Source organism: Micropterus salmoides, unplaced genomic scaffold, assembly GCF_014851395.1.
Source record: "Micropterus salmoides isolate LMB-PRFRI ecotype aquatic unplaced genomic scaffold, ASM1485139v1 Ms_hic_scaffold_12, whole genome shotgun sequence".
Classification (NCBI taxonomy): domain Eukaryota; kingdom Metazoa; phylum Chordata; class Actinopteri; order Centrarchiformes; family Centrarchidae; genus Micropterus; species Micropterus salmoides.
The window spans coordinates 2,234,751-2,254,819 of NW_024040263.1; the positions used below are offsets into that span (position 1 = coordinate 2,234,751).

The 20,069-nt window shown below is 39.7% G+C and overlaps 1 protein-coding gene across 2 annotated transcripts; it reads right to left on the reverse strand.

The window, feature by feature from the left end:
• Positions 1-1,329: 1,329 nt before the first annotated feature.
• Positions 1,330-8,804, reverse strand: LOC119898646. 2 transcript variants are annotated; one of them, XM_038712820.1, is made up of 9 exons: positions 8,263-8,804; positions 7,801-8,103; positions 7,489-7,722; positions 7,243-7,347; positions 6,782-6,991; positions 5,053-5,394; positions 3,678-4,029; positions 3,524-3,578; positions 1,330-3,020 (listed from the first exon to the last, which is right to left on the reverse strand). In XM_038712820.1, the coding sequence occupies exons 1-9, from the start codon at positions 8,315-8,317 to the stop codon at positions 2,826-2,828; spliced, it is 1,851 nt and encodes a 616-aa protein (XP_038568748.1). In that variant the 5' UTR covers positions 8,318-8,804; the 3' UTR covers positions 1,330-2,825. The 2 variants fall into 2 exon arrangements, with proteins under 2 accessions (XP_038568748.1, XP_038568747.1); XM_038712819.1 differs by having other exon boundaries at positions 3,524-3,581; positions 8,263-8,798.
• Between the last annotated feature and the right edge of the window lie 11,265 nt (positions 8,805-20,069).

Sequence of the window (20,069 nt, forward strand, 5' to 3'; positions counted from 1 at the left end):
TGCTCCCGCCCTGCTCGTTAGTCCCTGTGTATATATACCTGGTGTTTCTGTCTTGTCCTTGTCCGGTCATTGTTCATGTTACCCCCCAGTCTGTCGTGTGTGTACTCTCTGCCTGTAACCAGCCTTGCTTGTCTCGTCTCCTCTCCCTGTACTTTTGGATTTCTGTTATTCAGCCACTCACCTGTAAGTGTGCTCGCTTTTGTTTGTTTATTAAAACCCTTCGTTATACCATACCTGCTCCGCTCTGTGTCCTGCGTTTGGGTTCTCCAACCTGCCTCCACACCACGATCGTGACAGATTCGAGCTTTGTGACATGGTGCATTATCCTGCTGGAAGTAGCCATCAGAGGATGGGTACATGGTGGCCATAAAGGGATGGACATGGTCAGAAACAATGCTCAGGTAGGCTGTGGCATTTAAACGATGCCCAATTGGCACTAAGGGGCCTAAAGTGTGCCAAGAAAACATCCCCCACACCATTACACCACCACCACCAGCCTGCACAGTGGTAACAAGGCATGATGGATCCATGTTCTCATTCTGTTTATGCCAAATTCTGACTCTACCATCTAAATGTCTCAACAGAAATCGAGACTCATCAGACCAGGCAACATTTTTCCAGTCTTCAACTGTCCAATTTTGGTGAGCTCTTGCAAATTGTAGCTTCTTTTTCCTATTTGTAGTGGAGATGAGTGGTACCCAGTGGGGTCTTCTGCTGTTGTAGCCCATCCGCCTCAAGGTTGTGCGTGTTGTGGCTTCACAAATGCTTTGCTGCATACCTCGGTTGTAACGAGTGGTTATTTCAGTCAAAGTTGCTCTTCTATCAGCTTGAATCAGTCGGCCCATTCTCCTCTGACCTCTAGCATCAACAAGGCATTTTTTCGCCCACAGGACTGCCGCATACTGGATGTTTTTCCCTTTTCACACCATTCTTTGTAAACCCTAGAAATGGTTGTGCGTGAAAATCCCAGTAACTGAGCAGATTGTGAAATACTCAGACCGGCCCGTCTGGCACCAACAACCGTGCCACACTCAAAATTGCTTAAATCACCTTTCTTTCCCATTCTGACATTCAGTTTGGAGTTCGGGAGATTGTCTTGACCAGGACCACACCCCTAAATGCATTGAAGCAACTGCCATGTGATTGGTTGATTAGATAATTGCATTAATGAGAAATTGAACAGGTGTTCCTAATAATCCTTTAAGTGAGTGTAGACCTGCTCTAGATGAAAAGTGCAATGAGATAACTTCTGTTATGAATTGGCGCTATGTACACCTATTTACTTTAGGTGTAGCATCCAGTCAGACAAAGAGAGCCAAAACAAATCTGTATAGATTCAGTTTTATTCTCTTGCATTAAGCTACAACAGCTTGTTTTTTTTAATTCTGGCTTGTGTTCTGATACAACCAGACAGGTTAGGAAAGACAGATCCATGAAATTATACTTCATTTACAGAGTCTAATGAAATTTTAAGATTTACATATTTAAAATGGTTCATTTATTCCAACAATGATTCACCTGCCTCTAATGGGGCTTTCCAAAAAACCTGATCTGTGGCCTTTTTGCTTGTAAAACATGGAATCTGTTCTCATAACATTATTGCGAGTTTTCACGCAGTGCTGTACACTGCACTCTACTTACTTTAAGCTCCTAAATTGCTTTTTCCACTTTCATTCTAGACACAGACAAAATTATCTTATTAATTATCTCTTCCAGTCTGTGGATGTTTTGTGTATTGGCAAAAACTTCTTTGAAGACCAAGCTGCAAATAAATGTCTATGATCTTTTAATACACTAAAGAACATGTAGGATAAAACATTTGTTCAAGGGCAAACTCAGATTTACAGAAACATTCATACAGTTGCAGCTGCAAATAACACAGAGTAATGAGCAACATGAAACACACCAGAAAGGAAAACAAAGGCAACCCACATTTGTTGAATTGCATTATGGTCTGGTAATGCCACTGAACCATCTGCTTTATCAAGCTATCTGTACAGTAAGTCATCAGACATGGTCAGTCTGTTCAGTCATCCCTTGAGAAGCTGCGTAACCTGCCACTGTTTGATTAGGCAGTGGCAGGATCAATAAGCAACATAACCTGTTGCCTTTTCTCCTGTAGATCATGAAATCTGTTCATTAAACCTTCTTAGGGATTTTCAAGCAGTGTTGCATGCTGCGCTGCACAAGCTTTTAGCTCTTGAGCTGCTTAAATCTTACACATAAGGAAACACGCAATATCTGTTTTTTGAAGATAAAAACCCTCAGAGCTGGACTTCCAAATCCAGTGGGAGTTATGGAACACAGGATTGTCCTCTTGTTTCACGCTGCATTTAAAAGTTTGCACAAAGTGAGAATTCATGTTATACTCTAATGTGGTCTGAAGACAGCTTTTCAGACACCAGGTGCTCTCAGTGGACAATGCAGTGGAAAACTAACTTCCGGCACAACTGCACCTACTTCCAAGGTGCATGAAGAAAAGAAAACAGTCTAAAGAGATCAAAACTCCAGCTTCTTTTATGACACAGAGTTCAACTTTATTGTGAGACCAGCATATTTTACCTGGTATCACTCACTTATCAGTCATTAGTAACACCTCATTGGTTGATATGTCTTTGTATATGATTGGCTGTCTTGCATGGAGTGAAGTGAAATGGTGGTGCAGAAGACTTGTAATGTTAAAAGTACTTCATATTTGGCAGAAATCTTGCCCACAACACACCTCTGTGTATTGTGGGATTGTTGGAAATACTGGAATGGAAAGTACCAATGATCAAGATGAGTAAGGCCACGTTATAGATCCTAAATAAGTTGTAATGAAATGTTCACTCAGAAGTCGTTTTGGATCTGAAGTTGACGGCAGCATAAGCGACATGCTCCTGTTCTTGAGGCTGATGTGGTTGGACGGTGGAGTAAAGAGGAACAGTCTGGGTCTTAGAGAAGTGGACTCTGCTATAGTGAAGTTCTTCCGGCTCTGCAGGTTGAGCTGAGATGTTTTCATACACAGGACCAGGGATCAGCTGATGGGGAGACAAGATTATAATCTGATTTTACATCGTGGTACACAAACCCTCTACACTGAAAACTGGAATGTAGCAGGAGTAACTCTTAGATAGCCTTCGGAAGAATAATTATTCTGCATATCCGACAAATGGCTGATTGTCCTAATAGTGTTTTGGGAAAGTAATGTAGCTGTCTGATGTGGACTGCAGTAGAAGACATTTTGACATGAAAATTGGATCCATATAATAAATAGAAAAATGTACTTCTATGTCAGAACAATGATGTTTTGTTTCATTTTAATAATCACTCCCTCTAAAGGGAAGCAGGATAGATGAGAGTGATGTTTTCTAATGCAGCAAAATTTCTAAATGTCTGTTCTTTGCCAAAAATCAAATTAATTGTGCATGTTTTACTGTGCTCACCATATTAACAATCATAAATTATCATGAGTTTTAAATCCTACAGCCCTGTTAACGCTTACATATTGCGCAAGAACATTGTTAAAATGTCTGATCTTTACCTGCTCAATGTTGGCCGTTGCTTCAGTTTTAGTAGATTTACATGAAGTCCTCTTTCTTCTGGTAAATGAAATGAATGAATATTTACATAAACAAGTGATTTTAGATTTAGAAATTGAATGTCATTGATTTGCAGCAGAGCACAGTGTTACTCACCTAACCCATAAGAAGACAACCAGAAGTAAGATCAACAGGAGAGCAGCACAGACTGCTGCAGCTGCTGCTGCTGCTGTATGTTTCCCTTTAATATTTATAACAGTCAGAGATCTTTCAATGGAGTTAATGTATTTTCTGCCAGTTTCGACTGCACAGCAGTAGTTTCCTGCTTGCTGACTGCTGACTGGGTCTAGAACCAGGTGTTTGTTTTGGTTCTCTGGCAGGGTCAAAGGTCGACTGTTCAAGTACCAGATGTAGGTTGTGTTGTCAGCCAGAGGGCAGCTGGTACTGCAGGTCAGTGTGACTCTCTGGCCCTCTGTCACCACTGCAGGATGGATCTTCACTTTCAGGCCTGAAACATGAATTAATGTGTCAGTAAATTTACTCAATGATAAATAAGTCCTTAAAGTGACTGTTCTGCCAGGCGGCTAAATTTAGTCAGCGAAAGCTACAATATTGAGGCAAAGATAACCTTTAAGGTAAAAAGAGTCTAATGCTGAAGGTATCTAAGATAGGACACCCTGATCTCTGGTAATGAAATCACATTCTTTGTACGCCAAATCATTTACATGTAAGGCTTTTTAATGTAATATAACAACAAATAGCTGCAATGATTATTTTTTATTGTCACTTGTTTTCATTGTCGAGTACTTTCATTAATGATTAATCATAAGATTATTTTCGATTTTTTTCTTCCGATTAATCGATTGGTTGTTTGGTATATAAAATGTCCTCAAATGGTGAAAAATGTTGATCAGTCAAAGCCCAAGATGACATCCTCAAAAGTCTTTTTTGTCTGTTTTCTGTTTTGTCCACAACCCATATATATAATTAGTTTACTGTCATAGAGGACTAAAGAAACCAGAAAAAAAAAATCACATTTAATAAGCTTTTCTTATGAAATTACTCAAACTGAACTGTTAACAACTAATTGATTAATCATAACAGCTTCATTATGACATCTCACTTGTTCTCTTCTACATTTGCTGCTGTGAGAAGACAGTCAAGGAACAAGCAAACAAAAAAAATAACAAACACTGAAACACTGATTGGCTGTGCATATTTTGATGAAACCTGTAGGAACAAGGATTTAAAAATTGCCCTTAAAAGGGTATTACATAGACAGCAGCTCTTGGCCTCCTGCACTTTAGTCCATGAAACATCAACCAGCCTTAAAATTCTGAAAACATGCTCCTGAAAACCCAGCAGTGGTGAGCAAAAGACTTTGGGCTACACAAAATGTCAGCTGTGTTATTCACATTCCAACAAAACGTCAGCTGTGTTATTCACATTCCAACAAGACATCATCAAAGAAAAACAAACAAAACACTGTAATCAATCACTCATCTGCATTGTTTCTATTCTACAGACTTACCTGTGACAACCAAAGTCACTCCAGAAAAGTCAGACTGTTTCCATGTTCCATCTTGTTGCTCCAGTCTGAATGTGTATTCTGCTGAGTCACTCTTTCTCAGGTTGTTGATTCTCAGGATGTGATGATTCTTCATGTCATCATGATACTCCACACAATCTGAAGCCCTCATCAGCTCTTCAACTTCTTTCTTCCCACTTCTTTTCACTTTATACCACAATTTAGACTTTGGCTTCTTTGAGGCGGGATGAGAGTATTTACTTGAAATGTTCACTGAAGAACCTTTCAGAACACAGATCCTCCTGCTGACATAATTCACACTCCAGCAGTTCTCATCCTCAGAACCTGAAACAGTAGTGTTTAACATAAATGTTAAGGCTTGAATGGCATTACTCATTGGAAGAATTAAGAACAAATGTGTCCTGGTCTCAGTGTTTTTGATTTTCATTCAATTATCTCATTCAGTTTGGAAAATGGAAAACAAAAAAAAAGTTAACATTTTTCTGTTTTTATCTTGAGCTGCAATCTCATAAACTAGAAAGTCTTATTTCTTTTGTGGATTTCATCATTTCTTCACTGTGAGCTTTAGAGCTGCAACGATTGATCGATTAGTTGTTCCAATCATCCATCCATTCATCCTGCGTACAGGGTCGGGGGGGGCTGGAGCCAATCCCAGCTGACATCGGGCGAAAGGTGGGGTACACCCTGGATAGGTCGCCAGTCCATCGCAGGGCCACACATAGACAAACAACCAGTCACACTCACACCTTTAGGGTCACCAATCAACCTAGTCTGCATGTTTTTGGACTGTGGGACGAGGCCGGAGCACCCGGAAAGAACCCACGCAGACGAGGGGAGAACATGCAAACTCCACACAGAAAGGCCAGGGTTTGAACCTGCGATCTTCTTGCTGTGAGGCCACAGTACTATCCACTGGACCGCCCCGATTAGTTGTTAACTAATCATTTTTTTGCGAAATATTTTGATAATCAATTTTCTAAATTCTCTGATTCCAGCTTCATTTTCTAGTTTCTGTCATCCTTGGGTTGTGGACAAAACAAGTTATTTGAAACGTCATCTTGGGCTTTGGGAAACACTGATCGACATATTTCACAATTTGACCGCATTTTATTGACCAAACAACTAATAATAATAATAATTGGCAGATTAATTGACTAGGAAAATAGTTGATAGTTGCAGTACTAGGACTTCGGCACTAGTGAGCATACGCAGTCATGCTCCTCACATGCAAGGACTTGCATTCAGAGTCAAAGGAAAGTGTTTAATGGCAATTTTTTGAAATTATAAAAGATACATATTCTGTATACTCTACAATGCAGACTGTCTTAGAACTGTTTACTCAACAGATTAGTTTTATGAGGAGACAATGCTCCTGTTTTTCCTGGCTGACTTGAAGTGCTGTCATTCTACAAGGACATCTAGTGGCCACAAGATGGCAACACAATTTCATTAGTGATTTCATGTCCAGGAAAAAAGAAAAACACACTAATTTTAGATAGAGATAGATAGATTAATTCAAATAATTTAATCAAAGAGTGATTCACAGAACTTGGGCTACTTGATCATACTGTATGCAGTTTCTGTTATCTACCTCTGTGATGCTGCAACATTATCCAGATCATCACATATCTCACTGACTTTCTTGTATTTAGATTTGTGGCACCAGTGTGGTAGTTAAAACCACACAGTAGGTCAATAGGCTCATACTCACAGACTTCATCAGATAGCAGATCCTCGAAACCTTTTACAGCACAGGAGAAGCTTCCAGTACCGTGGGAAACTGAAAACTGTTGACTCTCAGTTTGTCTGTTTAACTGTCTGTTCTGGTACCACCTATAGGCAGGTTTGAGGTCAGTCAGAGGACAGCTGGTCGTGCAGGTCAGTGAAACCGGTGACTCAGAAGTCCTTTGAACACGCACTTCTGTTTGGAAATGATAACTAAACTTTTCATATATGTGATTTTAAATTAGATGAATTAATAAGTACATACATGACATCAAGTGTTAAATATCAGAGCTTCATTGCTACAGAAAGACAGAATATGTAGTAAAAATGAGGAAAAAAAACATGAAGATAAAATAAATGACACATTGTCAAATAGATCTGTATTGTGAAAAAATGAACTAAAGATCTGAGTGTGAGAGGTGTGTAAATATTTGTGGTGAGTTGAACCTGTTGGATATGTGATGGAGCAGGGCTCATCCACTGATGTCTGCTTGTAAGAACACATTCTCCCTTTAGCATAGGTCACATTAAAGCATGTTGGTGTGACAAAATCTGGGGGGAAAAAAATACAGTCAGTATTTATACTAGTGATAGTTTCTTATAAGTTCCTCAATGATTCAGTATTTCTTGAAGGTGTAGCATGTTAGACCAAAGGTTGTGTAACATGATGAGGAGCTAGATGTTGTCACTCACCCACTGAGACTTCAGGGGCTCTGAGACCCTCGTAGCCTTTGATAGCACAGGAGTATCTGACTGCTTTGTCACTGCTGACCAGCTGTTGGTACCAGGGAGACCAGTCCTGATAGCGAAACTCTCTGTTCCTGTACCAGATGTAGGCTGCAGGGTTTTCAGTCAGAGGACAGCTGGTGTTACACATCAGTGTTACTGTCTGTCCCTCTGTGGCAGGAATCACCTTTACCTGCAGGTCTGGGAAAATGGTGTATGAAATTATATATATATTGTTAAAAGAAGTAATTATTACTGACAAGTTGACAACCATTGTACCTGAAACATAGAGCCGGATTGCATTTTTCCTGCAGTGATATGTTTTTTCAGTAGTTTCTCCGCAGCAGTACAAGTTTGCATCACTGTCTGTCAGATTATTGATTGTTAGAGTGGGGTGACTGTCTTCAGACTTGTTGTATGATACACGATTTCCATCTGCAGAGAGCTCATTCAGGACAGTCTCAGTTTCATCCCAGAGTACAGTGTACCATTTCATGCTTGAAGTAGGATGTCGAGCTGAGCAGGGCAGCTCCACTGATGAGCCTTTTAAGGCACAGATGTGGTTTGCTCGTGCCAGAACCCCTTTAACAAATTCTTTCATTAGTAAACATCTGGACAGATTATACCATTTGAAGAGTTGCTAAATACTAATATCTTGTTTGACTCATACCCAGTAAAAATGTTTTAAAAAGTTTAAAGTTAATAATCATTTTATAAAAGGGGATAAACAAGCATCCATACCTGAGATGTACAGAATGAGACCCATGAACACACATCCAGCTTGTGCCAACAACATGGCTGTGGCAGTCCTTCAGTTTCCTTCAGAAAGTCAATTGTATGACAGTATTTGTATTGGCCTTATCACAACTGCTGCATTCATGAAAACCCATCCAGAAAGAAATCCAATATGTAACCCAGTGGTTAAAATCAACAGCAGTTTGCTTACAACCTAAATCCTGGAGTCAACTGTTGGTCATTGTGAAGGCTGTTAGTACATTGCTTGCAGCTCTGACATCAAAACTACTCTTCCTTCCTGTGATTAATATTCTTAGTGAAAGGAAACAAGTGAAAACTGTGTTCCATAGTAGGTAATGGTGCAAAGAAAAGCTTTTTCAATAACAAAATCATCTCTTCACTCATTATTTTCTCTTTAGTTATTTTTTCTTTTGAAAAAATGTATTAGCTCTTTATGCAACATGCAAAAATATATTTCACTATTAAGTTGACAGTGTGAGAGCTACAGGAGGTGAGGCAATCAAAAGACACTGTTATCAGGTTGGTTAACTTTGATGACCTTTTAATACACTACAGAACATTCACATGCTCCTAACTATTCATTCTGTACAAAATTGTTGATTAGTTGATGTAGCCAGTGAAAAACTTCCTTTACCTGATTAGATAAAAATATCACTTGCTGCCATGTCAGTTACTAAAAACAGTGAATGTTTTCCACTGAAGTTATTTACTATATAATTATATAACTGTATAGATATTTATCTATAAAGTCTAGTTATTACGATTTTAGTGTTTTGGGAGGCACTGAGTGGGCCCACGATGTGGGCTTTGTAGATCATTGGCAGACTTTCTGGGGAAGACCTGGTCTGATCCGGAGAGACGCATCCATCCCACTTGGGAAGGAGCAGCTCTCATTTCTAGAAATCTGGCCAAGTTTATTAGTGGACCAAATCCATGACAACCCAGAGTTGAGACCGGGAGGCAGAGTCGCAGTCTAACACACTTCTCTGCTCCTCCATTTCAGGAGTTACTTAGTGAAAAACCTATAGTGACGGTGTCTACCCCCCGACCATTGAAATTATTTAAAAAGGTAAACAGAAGAGGAGCTGTGCATAAAAACCTCATAAAAATGAAAACCACAAGAGCAATAGTGCAAACGAAAGGAGAGTTAAATGTAGACTCTTAAACATCAGATCTCTCTCTTCTAAAGGTGTACTAGTAAATGAACTAATATCAGATTATGATATTGATTTATTTGGTCTTACTGAAACCTGGCTGGGTGATGGAGAATATGTTAGCCTAAATGAATCCACCCCTCCCAGTCATATTAATACTCACATTCCTCGAGGCACAGGCCGAGGAGGTGGAGTTGCAGCTATCTTCGACTCTAGCCTATGAATCAGCTCTAAACCTAAACCAAACTATAACTCATTTGAAAGCCTTGTTCTTAGTCTTTCGCACCCAAGTTGGAAATCACTGCAACCAATTCTCTTCGTTATAGTGTACCGAGCACCTGGCCCGTATTCTGAATTCTTATCTGAATTTGCAGAGTTTTTGTCAACTTTAGTCCTTAAAACGGACAAAGTTATTATTGTAGGGGATTTTAATATTCATGTGGACGTTGAGAATGACAGCTTTAGTACTGTGTTTATCTCTCTGTTAGATTCCATTGGCTTCTCTCAGAGTGTTCATGAACCGACTCACTGTTTTAACCACACCCTCGACCTTGTTTTGGTGTATGGTATTGAAATTGAACATTTAGTGGTGTTCCCACAGAATCCCTCTTTATCCGACCACTGTTTGATAACTTTTGAGTTTGTATTGCTGGACTACACGCCATTGGGCAAAAATGTCTATACAAGATGTCTGTCTGATAGTGCTGTAGCTAAATTTAAGGATGCGATTCCATCAGCTCTAAATACATTATCTAGTCACAAAGTAACGGAGGACTCCTATGCTAATTTCAGTCCCTCCCAAATCAATCATCTTGTTGATAGTGCTGCAGGCTCGCTGCGAATGACACTGGACTCTGTAGCCCCTCTAAAAAAGAAAATACTAAAACAAAGACGGTTAGCTCCATGGTATAATACTGAAACTCGCAAATTAAAGCAAATATCGCGGAAACTTGAGAGGAATTGGCGTTCCACCAAAGTGGAAAATTCTCGTTTAATTTGGCAAGATAGTCTTAAAACTTATAGGAAGGCCCTCCGTAATGCTAGAGCAGCGTACTACTCGTCATTAATAGAGGAAAATAGGAACAACCCCAAGTTTCTTTTCAGCACTGTAGCCAGGCTGACAGAGAGTCGCAGCTCTATTGAACCAAGTATTCCCATAGCTCTCAGTAGTTACGACTTCATGAGCTTCTTTAATGATAAAATTCTAGCTATTAGAGACAAAATTCACCAAGACCTGCCCTCAATTGGCACCGACTTATCTCTTAACTCAGGAACCTTAGAAACAGCTGTAGAACCAGATATATGTTTAGACTGTTTTGCTTCCCTCAATCTTTACCAACTAACTTCAATAATTTCTTCTTCTAAACCATCAACCTGCCTCTTAGACCCCATCCCGACTAGGTTGCTTAAAGATGTTTTACCCTTAGTCAGCACTTCTATACTAGATATGATCAATCTATCTTTATCAACAGGCTATGTACAACAGTACTTTAAAGTAGCTTTAATTAAACCTCTTCTGAAAAAGCCCAAACTTGATCCGGATGTTTTAGCCAACTATAGACCTATATCTAACCTTCCATTTCTCTCTAAGGTTCTGGAGAAAGCAGTTGCTAAACAGCTGTGTGACTTTCTACAGAGCAATAGTTTATTTGAGGATTTTCAGTCAGGATTTAGAGCTCATCATAGCACAGAGACAGCACTGGTGAAAATTACTAACGACCTCCTTATTGCATCAGACAAAGGACTTGTCTCTGTACTGGTTTTATTAGATCTTAGTGCTGCATTTGATACCATTGACCATCAGATCCTATTGCAGAGACTGGAACATTTCATTGGCATTAAAGGAACCTCTCTAAGCTGGTTTAAGTCTTATTTATCAGATCGATTTCAGTTTGTACATGTTAACGATGAGTCCTCCGTGCATGCCAAAGTTAGTCATGGAGTTCCTCAAGGATCTGTCCTCGGACCAATCCTCTTCACTTTATATATGCTTCCTTTAGGCAATATTGTCAGGAAATATTCCATAAGCTTTCATTGTTATGCAGATGATACTCAGTTATATCTTTCGATCAAACCAGATGAAACTCATCAGTTAGCTAAACTTCAAATGTGCCTTCAGGATGTTAAAACCTGGATGACCTGTAATTTTCTAATGTTAAACTCAGATAAAACTGAAGTTATTGTTCTGGGGCCTAAGCACCTCCGTGACGCATTATCTAAAGATATAGTTTCCCTGGATGGCATCGCCCTGGCCTCCAGCACCACCGTGAGGAATCTTGGAGTTATCTTTGATCAGGACATGTCGTTTAAGTCTCACATTAAGCAAATTTCAAGGACCGCCTTTTTTCACCTACGTAATATTGCGAAAATCTGGAACATCCTGTCTAAAAATGATGCAGAAAAACTAGTCCATGCATTTGTTACTTCTAGGCTGGATTACTGCAATTCCTTATTATCAGGCTGCTCGAAAAAGTCCATTAAGACTCTTCAGCTGATCCAGAATGCTTCAGCACGTATTCTGACAGGAACCAGGAAAATAGATCATATTTCTCCTGTTTTAGCTTCTCTGCATTGGCTTCCAGTAAAATCCAGAATAGAATTTAAAATCATTCTTCTTACCTACAAAGCTCTTAATGGTCAGGCACCATCTTATCTTAAAGAGCTCATAGTACCTTACTACCCCACCAGAGCACTGCGCTCCCAGAATGCAGGGTTACTTGTGGTTCCTAGAGTCTCCAAAAGTAGACTAGGAGCCAGAGCGTTCAGCTATCAAGCTCCTCTCCTGTGGAACCAGGTTCCAGTTTGAGTTCAGGAGGCAGACACCATCTCCACATTTAAGAGTAGGCTTAAGACTTTCCTCTTTGATAAAGCTTATAGTTAGGGCTGGCTCAGGTTAGTCCTGAACCATCCCTTAGTTATGCTGCTATAGGCCTAGACTGCCGGGGGATTTCCTATGATGCACTGAACTCCTCTCTCCTCTACTTTCTCTCCCTCTGTATGTAACCTCATCCCATTATTGCATGTTACTAACACAACTTCTCCCCTTTCCGGTAGTCTTGTGCTTTCTCGTCCCTCTCCTCTCTCCTCCTATCACTTCCTGCAGGTTTTCTGGCTCTGGAGCTGTGGAGTCTGGATCTGTGGTTGCGGGTCACCTGCTGCCCCCGTGTTCCTGCTCGACACCCTCTGCTGCAACGACTATTGTTACTAGTCCTATCGTTATTATTGTTATTAATCATTAACATTACGACTGTTACCATTAACACTTCTATAAATATCTGTACCATTTTTCATTTAGTCTATAGCAACATCACCTTTACTGTCTGTACCTCTGTGTGTATATTGTGTAGGCTGCCTCCTTCCCCTCTCTCTCTCCTTCCATCCCTCTCTTTTTCTCCCTGTTCTTCTCCTGCCCTCTCTCTCTCTCTCTCTCTCTCTCTCCCGCTCTCTCTCTCCCTCTCTAACCTTCACTCCCAACCGGTCGAGGCAGATGGCCGCCCACCCTGAGCCATGGTTCTGCTCGAGGTTTCTGCCTCTTAAAAGGAAGTTTTTCCTTGCCTCTGTCGCCTAGTGCTTGCTCTTTGTGGGAACTGTTGGGCTTCTGTAAATAGCATCATAGAGTACGGTTTAGACCTGCTCTTTTATGAAAAGCGCTGTGAGATAACTGTTGTGATTTGGCGCTATATAAATAAAATTGAATTCACATTATGTCACATTATCTAAACACTTGCTTAATGTTATTATGTATCTGACTGAACTCAGTCCTCAGGTGGTTGTTTCACAACTTCCAGATGGGACAAAATAAGTCTACGGTTGTGGGTAAAATCCCTTCCTATTTACTGTAAAGTGCACTGCATTTACCATCCACCATTTTTCAGAGTGAAATGTACGGACAAAAGTATGCAATACATTTTATAGATGCAAAGTGTCCCAAATCTCAAATTAGTGCTTCTCTATAGAGAGTGTCCATTTTGCAGGCAGCAGTGTACAGGACAACAAGGGAGTGATGAGAGAGGACACCATCTTGTCAAACATCTCATAAGGGAAAATATCTAAATTGCCTAGCTATCACCCTAATAATATCTAGCTTATACTGCATCATACTGATGTTAATGGCTGAAGTTGATTGTAGTTGATAACTGTTACTTATATTATTTAATTTAATTTTTCACTCTTGCAGTTGGCTCTCTCAACCACTTTACACATAATATTTAAAGTAGAAAGTCAGAAAATCTATCAAATCACAAGACACTGTATTGATGCACAAAACCTGCAACATTTATTCAGTACAGATTCAGCAAAGGTTTTTCTCCCTCTCTCTCTGTCTCTCTCACACACAAAACACACTCACACTTGGTATCAGGCCTCATCTCATGTTGTCTTTTCTCCGTTTGATAAAGTGAGAGCAGTGGGGTCACCTCAGCTGCAGATGCACGGCTCTACGCTAAACTTTTTCCTAAGGAGCACATGAGACATTTAGGAGCACAGTGAAAAATAGCAACACAGTTTAACAAACTATTTATTATATACATATTTACGCTACGTGTGTGCTCCTTCTCCTTGTGTTCAACCATGGTGTGAAACTATTAGAGGACTATGGAAGTGAAGACCCTTTTATCTGTACACTTGGCATTGACCTTAAAATATTGAAACAGATGTTTTACAAAGTTGACATTGAAAACAGCTTTTAAACACTGAAGCAGGGACATCCGTCACCAGCAGCACTCACACAACTCACACCTAATGTAAACAAGACTACCGAACAGTACTACAATAACTAAAACAGCTGTAAAACAGAACAAGGGAAAGGTGTTGCTCTCAGGAGAAGGCTAGGAGCACATACTGGCACACCAGCATCTTTCCACTGCAGAGACTCTTTCCACAACACGGAGGAGAAACTAATTTAAATGAGTGTATTAGCATGTATATTATTATAACAGCCTAACATTAGATAGAAAGTTAAATTTGAATCTAATAGTATATATGTATATATATATTAATGATTTAATTTTACTATATGCATTGTCATTTTATGTAGTAGTATACTATACAGCTCATCACCTGTATAATATTAATTCCGGTTGGACAAAACAGCAGTTTCATATTTGTGAGTTGTTTTCATTGATTAAATCCTTGGGCAAGAAAAATGGCCGAAATTGGCCTCTAATTTGTTAATGCTACCATCTCATCAATAATCATAACCATTCATGCAGGAGGTTTACTGTCTAACTGTTTCTAATGTGACTAGCTGGCTTTTTCCCTGCCAGAGTTTCAACAACTCTCATTTGACACTAGCTCTGCGTAGCGTCCTGACCGCTTGAGAAAATGTGGCCAAATGCCTCAATATTTGTTTCACTGACAGCTACAATGTCCTGCTGTCCTGCTAAAGTTTTGTCAGTATGAACAAGATAACAAAGTAGATTCTGATTCATTTATAATGACATCAGATGTTCACTGAGGAGTCCTGTTTCATCTAAAGTTGACAACTGCACAGTGCACATGAGGTTGAGGTGGTTGGATGTTGGAGCAGTGAGGATCTGGCTGGTTCTTTGAGAAGTGCACAAGGGTTTGGCTGACAAGACAAACACAAAGAACATTACTTTACATCATACTGCACCTAACGGTTTTCACTCCTCCTCTGTTACTCTAATACAGCAGAGTTTTAGTTAAAATCTTTACCTGTTATGTTGTCTTATTCTTCAGTTGTAGGAGATTGAGTGGAAAACATCTTTCTTCTGGTCACTGAAATGAATGAAGATATAAACTAGTAAGTGATTTCAGATTTGATTTTTGTCATTGGTCTGAAACAAAGCACAGTGCTGCTTACCAAATCCACAAAAAGACAGCAGAATAGCTACGATTCCTTCAGCTGCTGCTGGTATCCAGTTTGAATTTTAAGTGTCTCTTCACTGGCTGGAGCTAATGTTGTTGTGGGTTTTGACAGCAAAGGAGTAGTTTCCTGACTGCCAACTGTTTGTTTTGGTTTATGGGTTTAAACTTCACTTTCAGATCTGAAAGGGTTACATGTTTTTGTAACAGTAAAATTCACATACAATCTCAATACAAATCCTCATAGCTAAATGATGAAATAGGTCGTCTGCCGGTATCGACCAAAACATCCACACAGTTGCACAAAAGTACACAGACAGCAAGTCCACGACTTCCACATGACTTCAACACTTCAACATGAGCTAGCCCTGAAATATTCAGCAGTTTTGAGTGAGGCATTGTCTGCTGATTTCTGCTAGTGAGGAGCTGTGAGTTTGCAACACATTGTTGTTGTGAATTGGATGTTAAGAGTTACCTGTGGCAATCACAATTACTCCGGGCCTTTTCTGTCCTTTGTCGTCTTTCTGCAGTCTGAATGTATATTCTGCTGAGGTCATCAGCTTTTTCATTTTTAGGATGTGGTTCATGTTGCCATGATACACACAATCTGCAGCTTCAGTCAGCTCTTCCTTCCTGCTACTTATCTTTATTTTGTACCAAACTTTATACTTTATACTTTAGTTAGGATGCAAATATTCACTTGAAATGTTCACTGAAGAACCTTTCAGGGCCGAGATTCTCCTGAGGACATAATTCACACTCCTGCAGTTCTCATCATCAAGACCTGAAATATAGATTCAGGACATGTCAGAAGCGTTTCTTGCCATAGGAAAAATTTATGTCAGATATTGTTAGTTAGTTGTTAGTATGAATTATGTTATTTTGAGTTAACAGATGACAAAAAAAATCTTTATTTATAATTAGGATTAGAAGAACACAGTCTATTGCCCTCAGCAGCGGCGTCGTTAGCCCTGGGCATCCCCAATAAGGATTTTTTTTAAACAAACAACAAAAGGCCGAAAATTGAACTTAACTAATGTTATGGGCGCGGGAGCGCGAGAGAGCGAGAGAGAGATTATTGTTATTTATTCTCCTGCAAATTAGCAGAGAATAAGATGATCCAGCTGTAGCTCTGTGTCTGTCCTCTCTGCTCCACCTGAAGCAGCTGTGAGCTGCACTTTATCGGTGGCGCTGAAATTAACACGTGTGTGGATTTATGGTGAGGTTGATCACCTGATAGGCAGAGGAAGCATTATAGCCAACATTTCAAAATCTACGTTTTGTACTGACATAGAAGTACATTATTCTATTTATTATATGGATCCAATTTTCATGTCAAAATGTCTTCTACTGCAGTCCACATCAGACAGCTACATTACTTTCCCAAAACACTATTAGGACAATCAGCCATTTGTTGGATATGCAGAATAATTATTCTTCCGAAGGCTGTAAGGTATCTAAGAGTTGTTCTACTACAACTGAAATCCAGTGAGCGCACACCACGGCACTGCAGCCTGCGTCGCTCTTTCACAAGTCGGCAAGTGAAACACTTTCACGTTCCACTAACGGCGCATTAAAAGCGTCTTTATAGTCTCTGCAGAGCAAATGAAGCCTACACACTGTAAGATCTATGTTAGACGATCACTGCATTGATTGAGATATATTAAAAGTGTCCTGTTGTTGAACAGAGCATCGCTTTGGACATTAGCCTGTTTCTTTTCTTTACACATTGGTATCTATTTGTTTTATAGCGATGTCCGACGGTGAGAATGTCGCGGGTGAAACTAATCTTTCACTCAGCAGCTACCAGCTGTTATTTATTTTTGTGATGCACAGAAAGAGACCGAATATGGTGGATAAAATAGTTCTGTTGGGTTTTACGCATGACGCACAGCTTCCTCTGTATGCATGCTTCAACAACGAGCTGCTCTCGTGTTACTGCCACAGTAATTCTTTGCGTTTTGAAGATTATTTAGATGCTTCAGGAATAATCAGATTGTATTGGCAGCCTGTGCTACAGCAAAGCAAGCGGTTTGGTTGGCTATCTCCACAATAAAAGGCACAGGTAACAAAAGTTGGCTGGGCAGCAAAAGTGATATTTTAAAGTGAACTTATAAACACCTTCATGGAGATTTAGAAATAACTAAATTACAGATAATCAGCTTCTTCAGTGCATTTGCAGGAATATTTTAATGGGCTACTTAAAAAAATAAACTCATTAAGTTGCCTAGTCTAGACATTTTTACTCTGATTGCCTATCTTGACCTTTCCTCATGTAAAACTTTGGGTCTGTGATCCTGCACAGCAAAACATGCAAGAATTCAATCCCCACACTACCATGCATAGCAGTGGTACAACTGCAGTGGTGCAAGTGGTCCCTTTCACAGGGTGCGGCACGCAGGTGGACCGATTGATTGCAAAGTTTATGATGATTTATCCTGTTTGACCTCTCAAAATATCCTTTATTCTGGAAATGTCAGAGAACCCAGTTAGATTCTGAATGTGCGGAACTTTGAACATGAGCAGAAAACCTGCTGAAACACAGGAGCTATTAAAGTCCAGGAGTTTATAACTGAATTAAAACTGATTTAATTTATTATTGATGAGGTAAAAAGGTGCCACATGCACATTTAAAGAGGTTACCTCATGCAGTCATGCCTGCGTGTGTGTTGATTCAGCAGTGAGGATATTAATCTACAGGAGAAACATATCTGAAAGCTGAGAGCTGCTCTGCATTATATTCTGTTACAGTTTTAGATTTTAAATTGTTTTATTATACTTTCATTAAACCAGAAAAACTATTTTTCCAAGAGTGTCCTGGCAAAGGCAGGCAGTTGTATAATTGCATTGAATTTTGTGTGTCCCTTTACATAAATAATTTCCACAATAAATTGATGCAGAAAAGGCAGAAATTGGTGCAGAAACACCAGAATGCAGGAAATTAAGTGTTTAACACTCAAAATTTTCTGCGGGAGTACCCTAAGACCCCCCGGGCATACTGTCGCAGTTTTGTTGTTATATTATTTGATTTACACACATGAAATTACAATTTAGCAGACATGACACAGTTAACAGTGTTGTTGTGGGTTTTGTTGTGCCGTGTAAGTAGAGGATGTTTACTGTTGCTTTACTGCTTGGTGGAGGGTCAATTATTATGTGAAGATATGAAGTTTTAGGGACTGGGCTAAGTCCCCAATGTTTCAAGATCCTAAAAACGCCCTTGGCCATCAGCATGTTGTACTTATCAAACTGATGGTCTGGGTTATGAAAATAAAAAAATGTAATTTGTGAATATACTTTAAATCACAGAAAGCTAAGAGTCATGTCTAGACAAACACTAATGAGCAGCATGTGTTACTACAGTGGATGCCAGCAGATCACCTCCATCACTGACAAGATATTTGATTAATCAGAAACTGCAGACTAAAAATGAAAATCAAATTAAATCAACACCACTGACAGTCTTGTCAGAAATCAAACAATGTGTCAACTGTAACAGAAAAACTGGAATTTATGACTTCATAGCCAATGAATATTTATTTTTTAGCATTAAATACTTAATACAGACTTCAGCAGAGAGTAGATCCATGTTGTCTTTGACAGCACTGGAGAGACTTTCATCAGAAGATCGGGAAACTGAAAACTGTTGACCCTGTATCTTTATAAGTATCCACCTCTGTACCACCTATAGACAGTTTGGGAGTCACTCAGGACAGCTGGAGTGACAGGTCAGTAAAATGTGGCTCTCTACAAGTGTAGCTACTTCTGTTGAGATAATGAGTTACATGTTAAAGTCTATCACTTGATGAAACAATTACATGCATTGCAAAATATATATTCTCAAACCCTGTTTAGTGTCCTAATAAAAAATACTTTTGAACTGAACTTACTGTACAAATGTGGTTTATGATGCAAAAACAGATTTTATTCAAGAAAACAGAGATGACACTGAACAACTAAAACAAATGACCCTGCTACCTCATATCTTCTGTAAAAAACTGTTTGAGGATGAGAGGAATGTGTGTGCTTGCTTGGGGAAACCTCTGGGATATGTGATGGAGCAGGGCTCATCCACTGATGAGCTAAATGTTGTCACTCACCCACTGAGACTTCAAGTACAGCGAGGAGTATCTTCCTCCCTGCTAACCAGCTGTTGGTACCATGAAGACCAGTCCTGATAGAGAAACTCTCTGTTCCTGTGCCAGATGTAGGCTGCAGGGTTTTCAGTCAGAGGACAGCTGGTGCTACACAATTTTATGACACTACACTACACGACATGTATGTGACAATAAAGTACCTTTAGAACAGTTGACTAAATCAATGACATGGGCCTATTGATCAGCTCACATAAAACACGCAGTAAGAGAACCAACTCCTTATTCAGCTTTTCCTCAGTTGGGAGTCTGTCCTCCAGGGGGAGCCATCATCACAGATGATGTGTGACTGATGCGACGCCATTCATGGGAAATGTGACTTTGGATCTCTCTTCTGGAGCCCACTTAACCCCTCCCCCTGCTTTCAGTCTATCAAATACAGAAAAGCTCTACAAATAATGTTAGAAATGCTTGGTACTCATAACATGTGCAGGGCAAGTGTAAGATTATGTACGCATGTGTGAGCTGGTAGATATTGCTCATTGCCCAGCCATAACATAGTGAAGAAACAGAAAGCCTCTGCTAGTGAGACAAGGCCATGGTGTGTGTGTGTGTGTGTGTAAAGGACAGACAAACATATTAATCACCTTCATTTTGAATACCTGCCTACTTAAGATAAGCTGAGGTTTAATAATAACATAATAGTTTCTTGGAAGCC

Coding starts and splice junctions, on each gene's coding strand:
- LOC119898646 (XM_038712819.1), bottom strand. CDS start 8,317: ATGTTGTTGGCACAAGCTGGATGTGTGTTCATGGGTCTCATTCTGTAC. Junction 7,723..7,800: donor AATCCGGCTCTATGTTTCAG/GTACAATGGTTG, acceptor CCATTTTCCCAG/ACCTGCAGGTAAAGGTGATT. Junction 3,021..3,523: donor CAACGGCCAACATTGAGCAG/GTAAAGATCAGA, acceptor TCTCCCCATCAG/CTGATCCCTGGTCCTGTGTA.